Here is an 18,664-nt window from a genome sequence, read left to right on the forward strand (position 1 = left end):
ATGGCCCTCAGCGGAAGTTGCCCAGACCGTACGCGCACAACTACTGCGCAGCTACGTCACTATCCAGTTCCTACGAGAGAGAAGGGCGCGAGATAGAAATCCAGGAGCGCGGAGGGAGACCCGGGGCGCTCCGCCGCAGCTTCAGAGGCTGTAACACTGCCGCTCACAGCACCGACACCAGCCTCCGTCACCACCGCCGACCGAGTCGTAAAGGCGAGAAGCAGGCGGAATACAGCGATATAACACCGTAGATACACGCACATGAGGCGTGCGGCGGCGGGACTGTTCACCGACTCTTCACCGACTCTTCACCGTCGAACCGTAAACAACAGAAACAGAGGGAAATGTCTTGGTGGCCGCGCGGGTAAGAGGTTCATCTTTGTTTTCTAAGTTCACCTCAGAGAGAACAGTGTTATTTTATCACAGGCGGCTTTAACCTTACATTTAACATCTAAAGTCCTAAAGGCATTCGGTTATCTGTGGGAACGATTTGCTATTGGGGCCTTTTGAGTAGTTTACGGACTCTGGTCTGTGCCGCCCTTTTCCGGACAGTCACTCTTACCGAGGTTCAGGATTTAATTTAAAGCCAGACGCGTTTGTATTAATCGAATAAACCTTTCTAACACTGTGCCTGCCTTTTTGACTTTTGCCAAGCACTAGTCTATGCATGTTAAGTCCCAGCTAGCCTAAAAATAAACCTGATAATCAAGTTGTCCTCGTCGCACCGCAAGGGCGGGCCAGTGGCTGCTTTCTGCTTTCACTGTCAGCTTTATTCACCGCAGCGGTTTGTTTCTCAGTGAGGATGGAGAGGAGGCCATGCTTCAAGACAACGATTCTGATGTGGCAGAGCAGAGAGATGGTGGCAAAGTGAAGGTGAAATGGACACAAGATGAGGTGACTTTGACGACTTGTCCTAGTGATTTGCATGTTGTCTCAATGCCTCAAAAGCAAATAACGACTCTGTGGGGCAGGGAACATAAACATGCTAATTTGTTTATGTTTACAGGATGACAAGCTCAAGGCTCTGGTTCAAAAGCTGGGACCAAATGATTGGAAATATATTGCCAGCTACATACCAGTGAGTTTGACCAACTTTTCCGTTGTCCCTTTGGCTAAATGATGTCAACTGAGATCTTGTGAAGTGTTTTGAAGCCTCTGACAGTTGTTTATGTCTTGCTTAGAGTCACACTGAACACCAGTGTCAGCACCGCTGGTTTAAGGTCTTGGATCCAGAGTTGGTTAAAGGTCCTTGGACCAAAGAGGAGGATGAGAAGGTAGGTGACTCATTAGCTAGCAGTGCAGGGGTCTGAGATGTGATTCACTGAGAACAGTTTATCCAGTGCGATTCATGAGGACAAGTTGTAACTCAGATGCATGCCCCTCATTCATCAGGTTATAGAGCTTGTAAATCTCTACGGCAACAAACAGTGGGCAATGGTAGCCAAGCATCTGAAAGGCAGACTGGGGAAGCAGTGCAGAGAACGCTGGCACAACCATCTCAATCCCAATGTTAAGAAGTCATCGTGGACGGCTGAGGAGGATCTCGTCATTTACAAAGCTCACTGCCTGCTTGGAAACCGCTGGGCTGAGATTGCCAAGCTGCTCCCTGGAAGGTAAATAACCAACCGGGAGATGGAATTGCTCAGCTCAGGAGATTATGTTGTTGACATGGTCTCATGTGTGGAAATAACGCGTTGCCGTCTCTGTAGGATTCATGTTATAACATTTATTCACAGAACAGACAACGCTGTGAAGAATCACTGGAATTCCACCATCAAACGCAAGTTGGAGATGGGTTTCTATGCCGGGGAAGTCTTTAAGCCAGATGAACTTGAAGAGCTGCTGGCCCGTGTGAATAAAGATGTGCAGGTGAGCTGTCTTTCCGTAACATTCTCCTGTAAGATGGATGTAGAATTGAACTTAATGAACTGTAGTGAAAATTCTGTTTTCTGATTACACAGATGGCTAGTTGCTCTCAAGATGGTGCAGACAAGGACCCAGAGAAGAAAACACATCCCTCAGTAAGTGACCGACTGCACTGATTTGGAAAAATAACAGCCTTTAAATACAGGGCGGTTTTGAATACTTTAATCTCTGTCAACTGACCTATTATATATAAAGTTTACTGAAGGAATATCTGTATTACTCAACAGTAATTGTGTTTATAGCATCAGTATTGTTTAGAGATGTATGTTTTTTCCACCAGTTGCAGGAAACACCAGTCTCAGCCTCTGTTAAAGCCAGCCCCACCAAAGCAGGGCCATCAAAGGCTGCCCTCTCTCCAAAGGACAGCTTAAGCCCTAAGACTGAAGCAGACACCTCAGGAGAGATGAACTGTTCCAGCTGGGTGGTGGACAGCTCCGGCTTTCTCTCCCCTAATGGCCCTGGACTGAAGGAAGTGCTGGACATGGTGGATGGGGTAAGCATTCAACATAATACAGAGATCCCACTGTATTGCCATTAAGAAGATCCCTTATTACCCCACCTTGCTTCTTTACACTGAACCAAACAAGCTGGCATATTGTCGCCCCCATTTGTGTAATAAAACAGAAATAAGCCTATTGTGCTAACATTGATTTTAAAAATTTATACATTAATTGGCCCTTTAGACCATTTCAAAGTAGTGATTGGATGTATGAAGTAAAGTATATTGTGTATGCATAATATGGTTGTATAGATTAACACGTCTCTTCTGCTATCAGGACCTGGATGGCTGGTGCAACCTAGCAGCCTTTGACCTCCCTGAGGAGAGTCCGAGCCCAGAGCGCCACCAGTTTCGTCTGGAGGGCAGTGCCTTGCAGGAGTTGAGCAAAGGCAGCAAGGGGGAGCTCATCCCCATCTCTCCTGGTGGGGTCACGCCGCCCTCCATACTGAACCGCCGAGGCCGGAGACGCATCGCCCTGTCTCCTGATGCCAATAACTCCATGACTCCCAAGAGCACTCCTGTTAAAATTTTGCCCTTTTCTCCATCTCAAGTAAGTTGTTAACTTTGATGTTGTAGAGGTGACTGTGACGCTGCCTCTAATGTCACATGAAGTGGTTTGCTAACTGACATGTTGTTTCAGTTCCTCAACATGTGGACCAAGCAGGACACTCACGACCTGGAGAACCCATCCCTCACGTCCACACCCGTGTGCAGCCAGAAAGCCATTGTTACTACACCGCTACAGCGAGATAAGACCCCCCTCACTCAGAAGGAAAACTCAGTGTATGTGCTCTCTAACCCTAATCTGATGGTTACTGCTCAGTTGATATATATTTAGATTTTGAGTCTCTGTGCTCACATTTTGTTTTCATGTAGATTTGTTACACCCAACCACAAGTCCGAGCTCTGTACGACTCCACGAACTCCAACGCCGTTCAAAAATGCCATGGAGAAGTATGGCCCTCTCCAGCCTCTGGTGACTATCTGTCTATGATTTTTCAGTGAGTTCGCTTTTATCAACACTGCATTCACACTATTTTCTGCTGCATTATTGTCAGCCTCAGACACCAAACCTCGAAGATGACATAAACGAGGTCATCCTAAGAGACGCTGGAATTGACCTGGTTGTTGTGCGTTCAACTCCGCCTGAGCAAAGACGCAAAACAATGGTAACTATGAGTCAACTTTTTTTAATCCTTTAACCCCTGGTAAAGGTATTCCATAGATTTACACATATTACAGGTTGGATCATAGAGAACCAAAGAGAAATTGGAAGTAAGAAACTGTAGCTCAGATTTACAGGAATTACTAAAAAGTGACATAACCTTGTTCAACAGACCTGAGGCCAGCCAAGTGGTGATTCATTAAAAAGGACAAGGAGCGCTTAATGCAAAAGATGTTTTTAGAGAATATAGTGAAAAGGTTGGAATGATGACAGTTTTTATGATATGCATGGTGCCACAATGGGAAAAAAACTTGATGGGAGCTGCAGTTGTTTGAGTGTAAATAAAATAATCACAGTTTAACTGTGTCAAAATCATGAAGGATTTTATACTTCTCACAAGTATTGTAGTGCATGCTGGATGAACTGATGGATGTCAGCCACTTCTTATTCAAGTTTTTTTTTTTTTTCTTCAGAGAAAACTACTGAGTACAATTGTACTGAATTACAGAAGCTAGTGGAACAGCATTTGGCACAGCTGTGAATGTAGTGTAGCATTACAAAATAATACAGAGACAGGAAGGTGTCAACTGTGATCAAGTACCCGTTACAACTCGAGTGTATGTGTGTGACTGCTTGGGAACATTTTGTGTTGTTTGTTTAGCTCCACACAGCGTCGTGTTGACAAAGTCACACTTTGGAGTGATGTGTTAACAGTGACAGTCGTCCATTGTTGATCAACAGGCAGCTGCACAAGAGCAACTCTGTGTGAAAACGCTTGTTCATCCCATTCCCCCAACCACATATTTCTAGACTGCTACTGTCACTGTACTTTATTAGGAACACTATACTAATACTGAATAAGACCTTCATTTGGTCTCAAAACAGCCTCAGTTCGTCATGGCATGTGTTCCACAAGATGTTGGAAACATTCCTCTGAGATTCGGCTCCATGTTGCTGTGCTTTCTGAGATGCTTTTCTGTTCATCACAGATGCAAAGAGTGTGTGTGAGTTATCATAGCCTCTCTGTCAGCTCCAACCAGTCTGCTCATTCTCTGGCTGCAGAACTGCTGCTCACTGAATGTTTTTTGTGTGTGCGTTTTTTGGGTCTAGTCAGATAGAGATAGATGGAGACTGTTGTGTATGAATATCTCAGGAGACATTTTCAGAAATACTCAATCCAGTCTGTCTGGCACCAGCAAGTATACCATAGTCAAAGTCACTGAGATCACATTTTTTCCTTGTTCTGATTTTTGATGTGAACATTAACTGAATCTCCTGACTGCTATCTGTATGATTTTGTTCACTTCACTGCTGCCATGTGATTGGCTGATTGGATAATAAAGAATTGAATCTATTGAATTGTATTGAATTGAATCTAATTGAATAAGTAGATATACAGATGTCCCTAATAAAGTGCTTGGTGAGTGTGTGTTTTAGTTTCCACACTAAAACCCTAATAATGAAACAGGACATGAACATCTCAGTGTTTACCTGCTTTTATTTTTGATTGTTGATTTTATTTCAGTCACCTTGTGCTTCATCATCATTCTTGCTGAAGCTATTTGCTTAATGCTTTTGTTTTTTGATTTTTTTTATTCTCAGCATCGCCCTCCTATGAAGAAAGTGAGGAAATCGTTGGCCCTAGATGTCATGGACTGTCAGGTGATGCCTACATCCAAACGCAAGTCCATCAAGACTGAGGCTAAACACAGCATCAAGGTAAAAAGTGTCTGAATGTATTGTTAGCCTGTTTGTAAATTTGATGCCTTCTAATTCTTGGCTTTTTGTCCTACTTTTTTTGCCACAGGAGGAACCTGTGGTAGTTTCTCTCAACTCCTCATCATTTTGCAGTAAGCGGCATGAAAACATTTTGGATCAAGGCTTTCTTTTGGGACCTAGTGACAGCGCCATATTTCCCAGCACAGTGCCCCCAGTTCCAGTAAGCTGCATCTATAACCTTAAAGGAATGAATAGCCTCATCTATGGATTAAGTATTTCTACTATGACCTAATTTGACTGCAATGTGTTTTCTCTCTCCTTAGATGTCAAAAGAATGGGAGACGGTTGTTTGTGGACAAACGAAAGACCAACTCATTATGACAGAGAAAGCCAGACGCTACCTTCGTGCACTAAAATCCCACGCACCCAACCGAGCTCTGATTCTATCCTGAGACTTTGCTCATCTTCCCATCAACATGTTAACACATACACAACAGAGTGTTGCTGTTTGTCCGTACCTTTTTGCTGTTGTTATTTTGGAGAAAAGTACATGTGGTGTAGGTTTAGCAGTCTTTTGAACAAGTCGTTAGTAATCACAACCTTTACAGTATGTAGCTCGGTCAGTAATTTAAAAGGATGGTGCTTTTAGATTTAGTCTCACTCCAATGACCTTGTTTAAGGCTTGAAGTTATCAATCATATTTCATTGTATTGTTGTCACTTAAACATGTTGAAAAGAACAATGAATGTAAAATTGAAAAATCACGGCTATGTACTCTTGCTATCTGAGAAGACATAGGTTTTACATTGCATAATGTGTCTGCAATTTAACAGTGTTTTAAAATTGTGAAGAGTACAAACACTCAGGTTAAACCTCAATATCTGCATTTGTTATATAACATACTCTAGTTTTGATTGTGGAGTAAATTCTGACAGGGTGATCAGTAATACATTTAGAGAAGTGTGATCTATGTTGAAAATGTTAGGTCTCGATACACATTAAAGACAGGACCTCATTTGGGGAAAAAATTTCATGTCTGCTAAAGTTTGAATAGTGGCTGTAGCACACATCAAGATGACTTACGACTTATTAAGAACCAACAAAGTGATGAATACAAAACTTCCCCAGGGAAGTTGTTTTTTTATGCAATATTCAGCAAGTTCAACTGTAAGGGGGAATGGAAGCTATACCGACCTTTGGTGGTAATGGTATTATGTTATTTGGCACTGTTTGTAAATATTTAATGTTGTATGTTTTTACTTCAACATATAACAGTTTGTTAAGAAATTTAATAAAACAAATACTATTTCTAGTAGCCAGTTTCTTCTTGATTATGCTGCTACTTTCGGACTTGTTATATAAATCTGCTATTTAACTTTGCTGGTTTTACAGTAGGTTCAAATAAAGCAGATTGATGTTTAAAACAATTAACTGTACTTGAGAACTAACAAGGTTGTGTTGTAGAATTTTTTGTGTTGTAGTTTTGCGGATGGTAAAAGCTAAGTTCAAGTTTTAATTTTCCATGTATCTGCTTTTTCAGTACTTGGAAACAACAAAAGAAATATTCATTTGGAAATATGTATGAAAGATCTGTTTATACTTTTTGGCCATGTGTAGCCTACTTATCATCATTACCCTTTATTTTCTTGGAAATACATTGACGGGTGAGCCACATTTTTAATCATGCAGAGATTAGAAAAGCAGTCATATCAGGCTCAGATTCACCCGCTAGAATTGAATGCACTACAAAAAAATCTAAACTTTTTTTTTTTTACATAATCACATGCTATCACAAAACATTGCAAAACGTCCTGCATGGTTTGCATGATAAACACACCACTTTATCGCATACAAACTATTGTCTAACAATTATGTTAATAATTGATAAATGATGATAAATTATTATTAACTGAAATGACGTGACGTGTACTTAGAAAAGAAAATCGAAATTGCCTTGCGCTTTTATTTTGAAATGTAAAATGTACAACCGGATATTTGACCTCTGCTGACGGATCGCTCTCTGAGACACCGGAAGCAATCGTCGGATTTGGTGACGCTGCATTAGACTGTAAGACATGGACCGGTGTGGTAAGTGAATTGATTCATTAAATTTGAATATAACGTGAAATATGCGTGTTTTTCGTTTTAGTTGTGTTGTGTATGCAGTTACTGAACTACTTATGTCAGAACTGCTGGAGAAACAAAGGCCTCCGGGTGCACGCAGTGTGCTGCTTCCTACTGACGTTAGCTTGGTCGCCTCGTAGCTAAAGCTGCAATGACCAAGAGAGCGTTATCTCAATGAATGGATACATGTCGTCATCAGAGATAGTGCATTGTAAAAATGTGTTATGTTTCATCTTCGCGATGGTAATGTATAAATACACGTTTGGACCAGCTGACGGGTTGCTGTTTTCCCCGCTCTGTGTCTGCAGGGCTGTACGGGTGGCTCTTCCTCAGCCTGGCTCTCGCTGGAGCTCAGGCACTCACACCGGCGCACCACCTCTCCCTGCCTGATGTGGCCCGACTGCAGAACCTCCTGAGCCAACCGTTCACCGACCTGGAGTCCGCCTACTACTCTGTTGTAGGTCTGACCAAGCTTGGAGCAGCAGTTTCTGACCACAAAGTAAGGAAGTCACTCCATTATAGTTATTAATTCTGACATAGACGACTGGACTCTTGAAATGATCATTTACTCATAAAATGATAATCTACACATATATTAAATGTTTTTTTAAAAATGTGTTTCTGATCGTAGCAAGTATGCCAGTTCCTGAAATCCCAGCTTGATCCCACTAGTGTTGACTCTGTCTTCTTTGCTGCTGAGACCAGTCAGGCCATTTCAGGATGTGAGGTATGAAAATGTTGTCTAAACTGTCCTGCTGCTGTTCTCTATCATCAAAAAACATTGTTTGGAATAGATAAAAGTGTGGTGCAACTGGATAATATAAAAACAATACAATAATCAGATTTTTGTCTCGTAAAATCACAATAATACATTTTAAACTCAAATCCTCATAACTGCTTCATGGCCAAGGTGTTACAACTATGATGGTAAAATAATTGTCAAGGATAAGTAGTTTGACTTGTACAGTGACATGGAAAAGTGGATAAGGTTGTATTATAATGAAGACCAAACTGTTTACATGAGATTTTTGTTCACCACATAGATCCCTGTGTCCAATGAAACCCGCGACATCCTGCTGGCAGCAGTCAGCGAAGACTCGACTATGACTCAGATCCATCGAGCCGTGAGCGCACTCAGCTCTCTGGGACTGCCTCTGGCATCTCAGGAAGTTGTAGGTGCTCTGACAGCTCGCATCAACAAGGAGGACAATGTTATGGCGTAAGTGAAGTGTTAGTTGTGCTGGTTTTAGAAGTGCAGTTACAGTCTGTCTGGAGGGTTGCACAGTTCTCATGAGCAAATTATTTGAATAATGCAAATCACAACAAATGTATGTTCTCTTTGGACAGTATTACCTCAGCTCTTCAAACAGCAGCTCGCCTCTCTCAGCAGGCAGAGCTCGGAGGAATACTGGAGGAAATTGAGGTGAGCTCTTTAATGTCCAACAGGTGGTGCTGTGTCACTGTTCTTTGACTCAGAGCAAGACACAATGGACTGTAATTATGCTCAGCGTGGTTGTTTTTTTTTTTTTTTTTTAGCAGAATTATGTTTTAATACATTTATGCTTTTTTTTTCTCCTTTCAGGATCTGACAGCTCGTTTGGATGACCTCGGTGGCATCTATCTCCAGTTTGAAGAGGGACTCGAGGCAACTGCCATGTTTGTGACTGCTGCTTATTCACTGTCAGATCATGTGGACATGGAGCCCCCTCTCAAGGAGGTATGATCTCTCTGTTAATGCAGGTTTTGTCATTTCTCTTCACGTGTTTTTGTCTGGGACACTGATGGAAGATTATGTTCTCCCCACAGGACCAAGTCATCCAGCTGGTGAACTCCATCTTCAGCAAGAAATCCTGGGACTCTCTTGCTGAGGCCTTCAGTGTGGCAAGTGCCGCTGCTGCTCTCTCTAACAACCGCTTCCACGTGCCGGTCATCGTCAGCGCTCAGGGCCCAGCCACAGTGTCCCACAGCCAGCCAACCCTGCAGGTATAGATACTGGAGATCAACCTCGCTACAGTCCCCTGTGTGGTTTTTAATCATCACATAGTGACACTGTCTCTCTGTTGGATTCACAGCTCCTTGTTACTGATGTCATGTCTCAACCTCTGGCCTCAGCCAACGTGCTGGTGGATTCTGCGTATGCTGTGGCCTCCAAGAGCGTCATACTCAGCCAAGCACCCTTCACACTTAATGAGTATGTACTGAGAGATGAGTGTTGGTTTTACATTATTCCCCTGCACCCCTCCCTCTGCACTACTTGAAAATGGTCCCAACAGCTGGAAGACATACATACCGGTGTCCACAGGAATGCAGTCTCACTGTCAGTGCAAATAATAACATCACACAGATGTATTTGTTTATCACTGTTATGGGCTGATTATCTTTAACTAAGCACATTCAGTTTCTTTACAGGATGCACTTTATTTGTTCATTCAATCGTTTATCTATCAATTAATTATGAGATGCTCTGTAAGGTAGTATTTCTTCATCAGTACTGTCTGGTTTTAGTACAACACGCACTGCGTCATTCTTTTTTTTTTCTTCTGCTTTTCAGTGGCGTCTTTGAACTGAACTTCATGTCCAAGCAGCCTGCCAGTGGATATTACCAGTTTAAGATCGCAGTGACTGGGGATAGCCGACTGGTTGCCAATCACGTTGAGGTGATTTTGTACTTAGCTATTATGATTACCTTGAACAGGCTGAGCTTTATTAAAAGTAGTTGCCAGTAGTGTGCAGGTTACATAGTCCTTTGTTTAAATTAAAGGGCCACTCCACACATTTCGCACATGAAGTCTTCTGAAAACAATATAATGTAACTTTAAGAACTTTCTGAAGCCCTGCATTATAGAAAACATCCTTTTTTCAACATTTATGGAGCTTGACCCATATGAGGGTCTGAAAGCCATTCTTGTTTAAATAAGTTTCTTGCAACCCCCTCAACTTTATGGAACTGCAAACTAAAACCACTGGAGTTTTAATGTTTAAATAGCAAAGTAAACAGAGAACAGAACAAGCCACCTGTGGCAGTACATAAGCTCATACAACACTGCTAGCTTTGCTTTATATTAAGAGTTACATTTTTAGTTTTCACAGGAAAGAGAGAAAAACAAACAAAAAAACTAACAAAAACAAATCACCGTCTTCTTTTTAGGTTTACCTTTTAATACTTACGTAAAACTTCAAGTCCTTCCATGGCTAGAAATCTCACTATGGTTGTCCAAGAGCAAATAAACTGTAGTACAATGTGTGAGGTGAGGTCTCTCATTAAGACCATTTCTAGTCTACTACAGTTTCTTATAGCCCCCAAAAGTAATTCAAAAGAATTTGTTCTTACAGGGATACCTAGTTATGACCTGTCATTACACATATAATTTACTCAGTAGAGGGAAGATGGTAAATATAATAAAGGCTTAAAACAAACATAATGCATGAAGGCGTGTAAGAACCATGAAGGATGAGAGCCACGGAAAAACCAAGCGTTATGCTTCTTTATTGAACATTATCCACATTCATGTGCATTGACCATTTTGTCCATGACTTTATAGACGGATAGAACAAATAGATTAAAAGAGATTCTATGTGATGTGACAAGCAAAGTAATACAAATGATAATGTGCTCACACACCCTGACTCATGTCCTGATTCTGTCCACCTGTAGCTTAAAGTAAAGGTGTCCACTGAGGTGGCTGTTACCAACATGGACCTCTCTGTGGTGGATAAGGACCAGAGCATCGGCACAAAGACCACCAGGTTCGAAAACAAGTTCATCGAGTAAATTCCCTCTCGCTGAACCTCAGTGGTATGACAGAGGAATAATAAATGCTTTCTTTTTTTTTTAAATGACCCAGAGTGGACTATCCCTCCAAAGCCAAGGCCTCCTTCACCGCAGACAGCCACCAGAACTTTGCCATGTCCTTCCAGCTGGTTGACGTCAACACCGGAGTGGAGCTTACCCCTCACCAGGTATGTAATCAGAGTGGCAGGGATGTGGAAAGTCTGTCCATTGATGCTGACTTTATCTGCTTTCATAAGCACTTTAGTGACCATCCAACCATTATGTTACACATCTGGTCAGCCAAAGCAATCATACAAAGCCGAAGCAATCATGAGACATTTTTATGTCTCGCGGGTATAAAAATGGGGCTCTCAGCATCCTTCGAGATTAAGACCTTCTCATGTTCTCTGTCACAGACTTTCGTCCGGCTGCACAATCAGAAAACTGGTCAGGAGGTCGTGTTTGTGGCTGAACCCGACAGCAAGAATCTATACAAGTTTGAGCTGGACACAGCAGAGCGGAAATCAGAGTTTGACTCCATCTCTGGTTCCTATTCCCTCTACCTAATTGTTGGGGACGCTACCTTGGAGAATCCCATCTTGTGGAATGTGGTGAGTATCTGTTCAGACTTGATGGTGGTAATTAGAATTATTTACTGGTGACCAGACGATGAGAAGTCAATCCTGAACTCTAAAGCTGTGTTGTAATCTTTTTGAAAGGCTGATGTGGTTCTGAAGTTTGTGGATGAAGAGGCCCCAGCTACCATTCAGCCCAAGACCCTTTATGTATCCAAGCCAGAGATCCAGGTATTATTTTTTTAGTCCTTATTTGGATCTGATTTACCGCATGACAACAGGAAATATAATGGTATGCTCTACGTCCTTGTCTCTGCAGCACTTGTTCAGGGAACCAGAGAAGAAGCCGCCCACTGTGGTCTCCAACACCTTCACCGCCCTCATCCTGTCTCCCTTCCTGCTTCTGCTCATCCTGGTAATTTTGCGAACTTTGTGAAAAATTCAGTTTTAATTTTTGCTGTCAGCTAAACTACAGAGTAACATGTATGGAAATAATTTAGAAATCATTAATCCTATTTGAGGGCACAACCTAAAAACCAACCTACATCTATTATTAATCAACACTTTTTTAATAGAGCTTTGTTATTGTTGTTGTGTACACAGTGTGGTGTAGTTTTTATTTTCCAGAAAAGCTCTTCACTAGGAAGCCTTCATACACAGTGAATGAGGCTCCAGCACTGCATGAATATTATGCTTATTTTAATTTGAAATCACAAAAGCTGTGAGGTATTTTTTCCCTGGCATTTACAGTGCTGAGTAATAGTTATTGTTACAGTGGTTCAGTGCATTGTGTTCGAGGCTGTAAACAATTTTTCAGCCCTTTTGTTTGCAGCTCTTGAAGGGGATGAAAATCACATTGTCTTTTATTCCCCCTCTCCTCTTTAGTGGTTTAAGCTCGGAGCCAACATCTCCAACTTCAGCTTCTCTCCCAGCACCATTCTGTTCCATGTGGGACACGCAGGTCAGTCCCCGTCGTTAAAATGAAATGTTTATCACAGATACGGTCGTTCTGCAGCCTCTTCGTCTGCTCTTGTTCAAGATGAGGAGTGAATCGCAGTAAAGACTGTGGGTGACATTTTACACAATCATAATGCAGAGAAATGAAATTCCACATGTAAACTCTGTGTGTAACATGAACACAGAATAAGATCAGACGGATGGTTTCCATCCTAATGTAGAACAAATTATAATCCAATTTTGAGAAAATCAACAAAAGAAAATGTGAAATGTGTGGTTGGTGCAATTTTTCCAGTCAGATCCCATTAAACCATTGCAGAAGAAGAGGTCGCATTAATATGACATCATTAAATGATTAAAAAAGCAGAAGTTAAAGCTTGAACAGTGAAGAAAATGTAGAAAACAGGATGGAAATGTGACATTTATGTTTGTTTCATGTAAAAATTTGAGGAGCGTCACAGTCTCATTGCTCCTCACAGAAGGGAGGTTTTGGTGTTGGAAGTACCACAACATTGAGACAACACATCTCCAGAAACTCAGACCATTAGGGCGTTCACACAGACGTGTTTCTGTGATACAGATCATTATCAGAATATAAAAATAGGATGGAACAAAGAACTGTAGTAAACAGAGCAAACAGCTGTTGTTTCCAAACAGTTTAAAAAAGCATTTGAGAACAGAGACTGTGAGGCACAGTGGAGTTTAAAGAAACCCGAGGTCAAAGACAATGTGTGAGGTCAAAGGGCACGTCCACGCTGGTGTTATAAAATCAGCGAGGAGATGTCTTCGTAGCTTGGCTGCTGATTGGGCCATTTACCAACTCAGACAGCAGCAGCAGTGGCTGTGACACTTGCTGGTATTTGCATCCAAATTCATACTCCTTCTCAAAATCAAACTCAATCAGACTTAAACACACAGACACGATGCACATAATTTTAGATTCAGTATGACTCTATGAAGTTTCAGAGGATGCTCATATCATAAATGTTCATTGTGATTGAACAGCCACAAATCTGCCCTAGAAATCAATCGAGATCCTCTAAATGACTCCGGAGCTTCCTGAGAATCAATATGTGTGAAGTTTACTTCAGTATCAAAATGGTTCACTGCAAACAGGAACAGTTAATTCAGCAGACTTTTAATGTTGCCAATTTTGCCAAACTCTACACAAATACTGTGATGTAGCTGCTTTTCTTTAAGCTCTGTTTCCATCTCTTTCTCTGATAGTTGTTATTTCTAAGTGATGTGCACCTGAAAGTTTCTCTTGTCAGAAATCATAATGCGTAACTATGAAAACCAGAGAACAAGAGTTTAATCTGTGGCCTAACAAAAAGACTGGGTTTTAATGTGGTGATTTGTTTGATTTTATTACTTCCGCCGTTTTTATTGATCTGAGAACATGATATAAAAATGTTTTTAATGTAAATGTGCCCTTGGTTTTATTTATTGTGGTAAAACATTATTAAAAATGGAAATAAATCTTGGCCAGTTTAAAGGTGCTGCTGTGTCCACTTGGTGAACCACTGACATGCAGGATGCTACAGCGTTCTTACCCAGCAGCTGCTTTGTCTTGATGCTAATGTTCAAGCCTACTCTGTTGTTACATTTCAGCCATGCTGGGCCTGATGTACGTCTACTGGACCCACCTGAACATGTTCCAGACTCTGAAGTACCTGGCGATTATTGGTGGTGTAACTTTCCTCGCCGGGAACCGCATGCTGGCCCAGAAAGCAGTGAAGAGGTACGTCTCCTGATGGTGCCTGGCACAAATGGTCCCTAGAGGGTCCTTAATCCCAGAGAGAAAGCCTAGCCCCTTTCAGACGATGAGGACTCGGGTCTTTTGAGGCCTCTTGGTAGTTCATAGCTCCAAACCTTAGGAAAGTGCCTGTTCTATATCTGTAGCTCCTCAGTTGGTCCCCAGAGGCTGATTTCAATGCCAGGCTCTCTCCCTAGAGGAGATCTCGTGCCTACTTGGATCAGGAGAGAAGCATGGCAGCAAAATCTGCACAAGTGATGATCTGAGTGGGCAATTTCTTCACACCCTCAAGATGTAGAGCCCTCCAAGAGCCAGAGTGAGCAATTTGTAGCTTGTGTCACCGGCTCAAGACGTCACTCTGTAATTGTTCAATATTACTTCCTGCTCTTACGACAGAACATTTAACCCTTTCAAGCAAGTACAATATTGCAATTACTGATTTTACGAATGTCATTTTCTCCAGTTAGGACTTCTTCCTATTTCTTCCCTTTTTAACCCCTCTATCCATACCTCGCTGTCTCTTTACTCCTCTTTCAGGATTGCCGCAGAGCAAAGTAGTAGGTTGGCAAAGTATAGGAGTCTACGATAAAGCCCCCTTTTGTAACAAACGAGTCGGTCGTGCTTCCAGGCTGAAGTAAGGGCATCTACAGTGCATTTCCATCATGGCTGGCAGCGTGCATGGCTGTGTGGTGCTCACTCATTTGAACTCCAGAGTGTTGACATGTACTTGCTGCCCTCCCCCCTGGTTTGTCTTGTCACTCATCCCACCATGATCATTACAACCATAGCCACACCAGCACTTTGGTAATCCCTCCATTGTGGTCTAACACTAGTGGCTGTGGTTGTACCATCACGTCTGAGTGACATGTTTTGTGTTCATGAACCAAAGTGTGCGCTGTCTGAAACTTGGCCATTTGTCTGTTGCTCTTGCCAAATAATATTCTGTTTGTTGTGAACGGTTGCACATGGACATGCATGGAGATCAACCCTTTATGTGACACGTCAGTGAACAGGTGTTAAATAAGCCTTTTCTCAACGAGTGGTCCGTGGACCACCGGTGGTCCGCAAGCGACCCCTTGTGGTCCGTGAGTAAATTTGTCAAGATATCGTGTTTCAGATTTAGTGTTTCTCAAACTGCCTGCGATCGGCCACACAGCCTGCGAGCGAGGAGTGTATATGTGGTGTTTTCAATATCACATCAGCTCATGTAAATTCAAACATTATGATTTGAATTAGCTGTTTTACAGTGTTGTTGGACTTACAGCAACCGTTTTGTTCATTCCCGACTTGCGTAGCTACATCAGTTTACAGTTGATGTTGTATGATTTACATTTAAAATGATCAGCGTGACATTTGAAAGGAAATGTGGATGAAGTTTACATTTAGCCTGCCCTGGGGATGTGTTAAATGTCACCAGTTATCAGCAGCCTATTAACCATCAAACAGAGAGCAGACAAGATCGTTGACCTGTGGCTTAAGAGCGGGTCAGTTAAAAGAAAATCTAATAAAACCTCCGACATAAAGAACACAAGAGCCTAATGTTAAGTGTTACCAGTGATGTAGTCACTACGACTGAGGCTCACAGTGTGTTTGATGACATCTGACCAGTGGTGCAGTGCAGTGTGTGATGCACAGGGAAGCTCAGTGATCACATCTCTATTTGTACAGAGTCAACCAGATAGCCGAGTGGTCAGGGCACAGACCTCATATGTTCTGAGCAGCAGTTTGATTCCTGGCGGGCTTTATATTCTGCTGCATGTCATTCCCCTACTTTCTATTCCCACGTTTCCTGTTGCTCTTCACTGTCTTATCCACTAAAGACCAAATGACAAAATGGCAAAAAAAGACATTTTTCTGCGCAAGCTCACCACAGTACTACTGAAGTAGTAGGCCTATAGGTTTCAGGGGTGTTTGGGGAGTTGAGTGGTCTGTGAGTTTTATTTAAGTGGTCCTTGGTCTGAAAAAGTTTGAGAAACACTGTTAAATAAAAACAGGAGCGTTTTCTTCATCTCATGTTGGTGATGACTAACATCCATTTTCTTCTCTCTCCCACAGAATTGAGAAAAAATAATGGCAAGAAAAATTAAAAGAAGACACTGACGAAGATCATTGTTTGTTTCCAAGGAGTCATTCATCAAAATCAGACTTTAAACATGGCGTGGTAGTTCAAGAGTCCAACCAACGGTTTAAACGTGCAGTTTGTCTGTGTTGCCAAATGGAAGAAATTGAGACACTGCGGCAATTCTCCCACTGAGGGCTGTAAAGCTACTGATCATTGCACTTCATCTTCCTGTGAGATTTGTTTTCTTACTGTCCAACATGCCAGTGTTTTCTAAGTGAGCTGGGGATTTTATTTGTGGTTGACTTGATGGAATTTGGGTTCATTTGTGTTTTGGTTTTTTTTTTTGTACATTCCTCTTTGTTGTCGCTCAGTGCCCATTTCACCTCCTCACTGAAGCTCTGAGTCAACATGTTTCATGGTAAAGCACCACTGGCAGGAGCACTGACACTTGGATCATCACTAACTACGCCGGTGTGTTTGCTTGTTTGCGTCACATGTGTCGGAGGAGCGGTGGTCTCCTATTTGATAGAGTTTGCGTCCCCCAGAAAAATTGTTAATAATAAAATATGGGCAATTTGCGGATGTTTTTGTAATGAAGAGGAGGAAATAAAGAAATTGAGGTGAAACCAAGTTTCTGCGTCTTTGTGTGGTAGAGAAAAACAGGAACCCACAGCATATTTAAATCAGATGAATTATATCTTAAATATTCCTTCATGAAGGATCGAAACTGTGAAGGTTGAGTGGAAATTGAGGAGACACGGGAGAATCTGTTGCAATTTAAGCAAACAGTGGAGACAGAAGTATTTACATCCCCAGGTAAAGCTATTAGTAACACTGTTTACTACACATTTCCCTTATGAAGGAAAAAAAAGTGGCATATAAAATTATTTTTCATTACCAAAATTTATTTACTTGGTATTTATCTATTTAATCATTTATTTCTGCATTTGTTTCTATTCATGTCATTCTTTTGTCCTTTGTGTTTTCTTGCTGAGCTGAGGTGGAGGATAGTGACAAAAAGACGGAATATCAAGCTAATAGGTTTGAAACAACCACTTTTTATTACTTATGAATGTAACCTTTCATTTAGAAGAGCAAAAAATATGTTATCTCTGGATGTGACTCCACGTAGGCCAGACATTTTCAGTCACCATAGCAGAAGACGCACAGGTTTGGTGTCATTAATAACGTAACGATGGTTTCATCCCATTTAAACATCCCATTACACCAGACCAGTGAGGCAGCGGAGCCTGAAACACCCTGAAAGCAACGCAGCTGTTATTGATGCTAATTTCACCTGTTGTTTTTCTGCTATGCCAAATGATCTGCATTGAAAGACCTTCCATTAGGGCTCCCAGACTAAGAGGAGCCACAACACTAACAGGGGAGTGAGAAATGTGGATCGAGCACATTGTGTAAGCGCCCACACAGTCCTGAGAGGAGGTCGGATCAGGCAACACCAGAGTAAACAAATGTGTGTAATTATAAAAATATAAAGTACTCATTATGTGGAATTAATTACTATATTATTGGATAATTATTAGTGATGCAATCAACATCACAGCATTGTAATGTTAAGGTGGTTAATGGTCAAGATGGAGTTCATTTTTAAAATACATTTGGTAGTAATCTTAGTCATCATTTCTTATGAACTGATTATATGTTATAAAGGCTGCATGACTAATTGAGCAACTGAATAGGCACAGCTCATTAAATTAATCTAATCTGGTCCTGTATGCTTTGTATATAACATCTTGATCTGACAAATAAATGTAGAGGTGTAAAAACTGCAATATTTTCCTCTGAAATGAAAGATATAGTAGCATAAGATGAAAAACACAAATGGCTTAAAATTGTATCTGATACACATTTGACTTTGTGTTACTTTCTACCACCGCCTGGTTCAGCACAGCCACACTGGTTCTGAGATGGGTCTTGACATTTCATTAATTTTTCCTTATTGCTGCTTCAGTAGCCACTTAAACAAACATTACATCCTTAATATTTCTGTTAAAGCGAAATTGCACAACTTAAAAGCTCCTCAGTGCCATTTTCTTTCCACAGTCACAAGCTGTATTGCAGGTTTTCTTCACAGCTTTTAATGGGAAT

At 41.5% G+C, this 18,664-nt stretch overlaps 2 protein-coding genes across 3 annotated transcripts; both read left to right on the forward strand.

The window, feature by feature from the left end:
- The first annotated feature begins 80 nt into the window (after nucleotides 1-80).
- mybl2b (v-myb avian myeloblastosis viral oncogene homolog-like 2b) lies at nucleotides 81-6,624 on the forward strand. The gene is made up of 15 exons (XM_071495083.1): nucleotides 81-364; nucleotides 798-894; nucleotides 1,007-1,078; nucleotides 1,182-1,274; nucleotides 1,393-1,613; nucleotides 1,737-1,869; nucleotides 1,962-2,021; nucleotides 2,207-2,419; nucleotides 2,703-2,975; nucleotides 3,066-3,208; nucleotides 3,302-3,401; nucleotides 3,484-3,594; nucleotides 5,193-5,309; nucleotides 5,398-5,529; nucleotides 5,633-6,624. The coding sequence occupies exons 1-15, from the start codon at nucleotides 345-347 to the stop codon at nucleotides 5,759-5,761; spliced, it is 1,914 nt and encodes a 637-aa protein (XP_071351184.1). The 5' UTR covers nucleotides 81-344; the 3' UTR covers nucleotides 5,762-6,624.
- A 638-nt stretch (nucleotides 6,625-7,262) lies between these two features.
- On the forward strand, nucleotides 7,263-17,181 carry rpn2 (ribophorin II). Of its 2 annotated transcripts, XM_071493505.1 has the most exons (18): nucleotides 7,263-7,397; nucleotides 7,742-7,932; nucleotides 8,065-8,160; nucleotides 8,477-8,652; nucleotides 8,781-8,856; nucleotides 9,016-9,150; nucleotides 9,240-9,416; nucleotides 9,506-9,624; nucleotides 9,985-10,090; nucleotides 11,089-11,180; nucleotides 11,279-11,393; nucleotides 11,622-11,816; nucleotides 11,925-12,011; nucleotides 12,100-12,195; nucleotides 12,666-12,741; nucleotides 14,349-14,478; nucleotides 15,031-15,127; nucleotides 16,549-17,181. In XM_071493505.1, the coding sequence occupies exons 1-17, from the start codon at nucleotides 7,385-7,387 to the stop codon at nucleotides 15,080-15,082; spliced, it is 1,932 nt and encodes a 643-aa protein (XP_071349606.1). In that variant the 5' UTR covers nucleotides 7,263-7,384; the 3' UTR covers nucleotides 15,083-15,127; nucleotides 16,549-17,181. The 2 variants fall into 2 exon arrangements, with proteins under 2 accessions (XP_071349606.1, XP_071349607.1); XM_071493506.1 differs by lacking the exon at nucleotides 15,031-15,127.
- The last annotated feature ends 1,483 nt before the right edge of the window (nucleotides 17,182-18,664 follow it).

The sequence above is a fragment of the Trachinotus anak genome, unplaced genomic scaffold (assembly GCF_046630095.1).
Source record: "Trachinotus anak isolate AG129_WGS33_773 ecotype Australia unplaced genomic scaffold, CSIRO_AGI_Tana_v1 ptg000013l, whole genome shotgun sequence".
Lineage (NCBI taxonomy): Eukaryota > Metazoa > Chordata > Actinopteri > Carangiformes > Carangidae > Trachinotus > Trachinotus anak.

What these genes read in the sequence shown, in the direction of transcription:
- mybl2b (XM_071495083.1), top strand. Translation starts at nt 345, where the DNA reads ATGTCTTGGTGGCCGCGCGG. An exon ending in ATATTGCCAGCTACATACCA is followed by an intron (nt 1,079 to 1,181) that starts GTGAGTTTGACC and finishes TGTCTTGCTTAG; the next exon opens with AGTCACACTGAACACCAGTG. An exon ending in GTGTGAATAAAGATGTGCAG is followed by an intron (nt 1,870 to 1,961) that starts GTGAGCTGTCTT and finishes CTGATTACACAG; the next exon opens with ATGGCTAGTTGCTCTCAAGA.
- rpn2 (XM_071493505.1), top strand. An exon ending in ACAGCCAGCCAACCCTGCAG is followed by an intron (nt 9,417 to 9,505) that starts GTATAGATACTG and finishes TTGGATTCACAG; the next exon opens with CTCCTTGTTACTGATGTCAT. An exon ending in ATCCCATCTTGTGGAATGTG is followed by an intron (nt 11,817 to 11,924) that starts GTGAGTATCTGT and finishes TCTTTTTGAAAG; the next exon opens with GCTGATGTGGTTCTGAAGTT.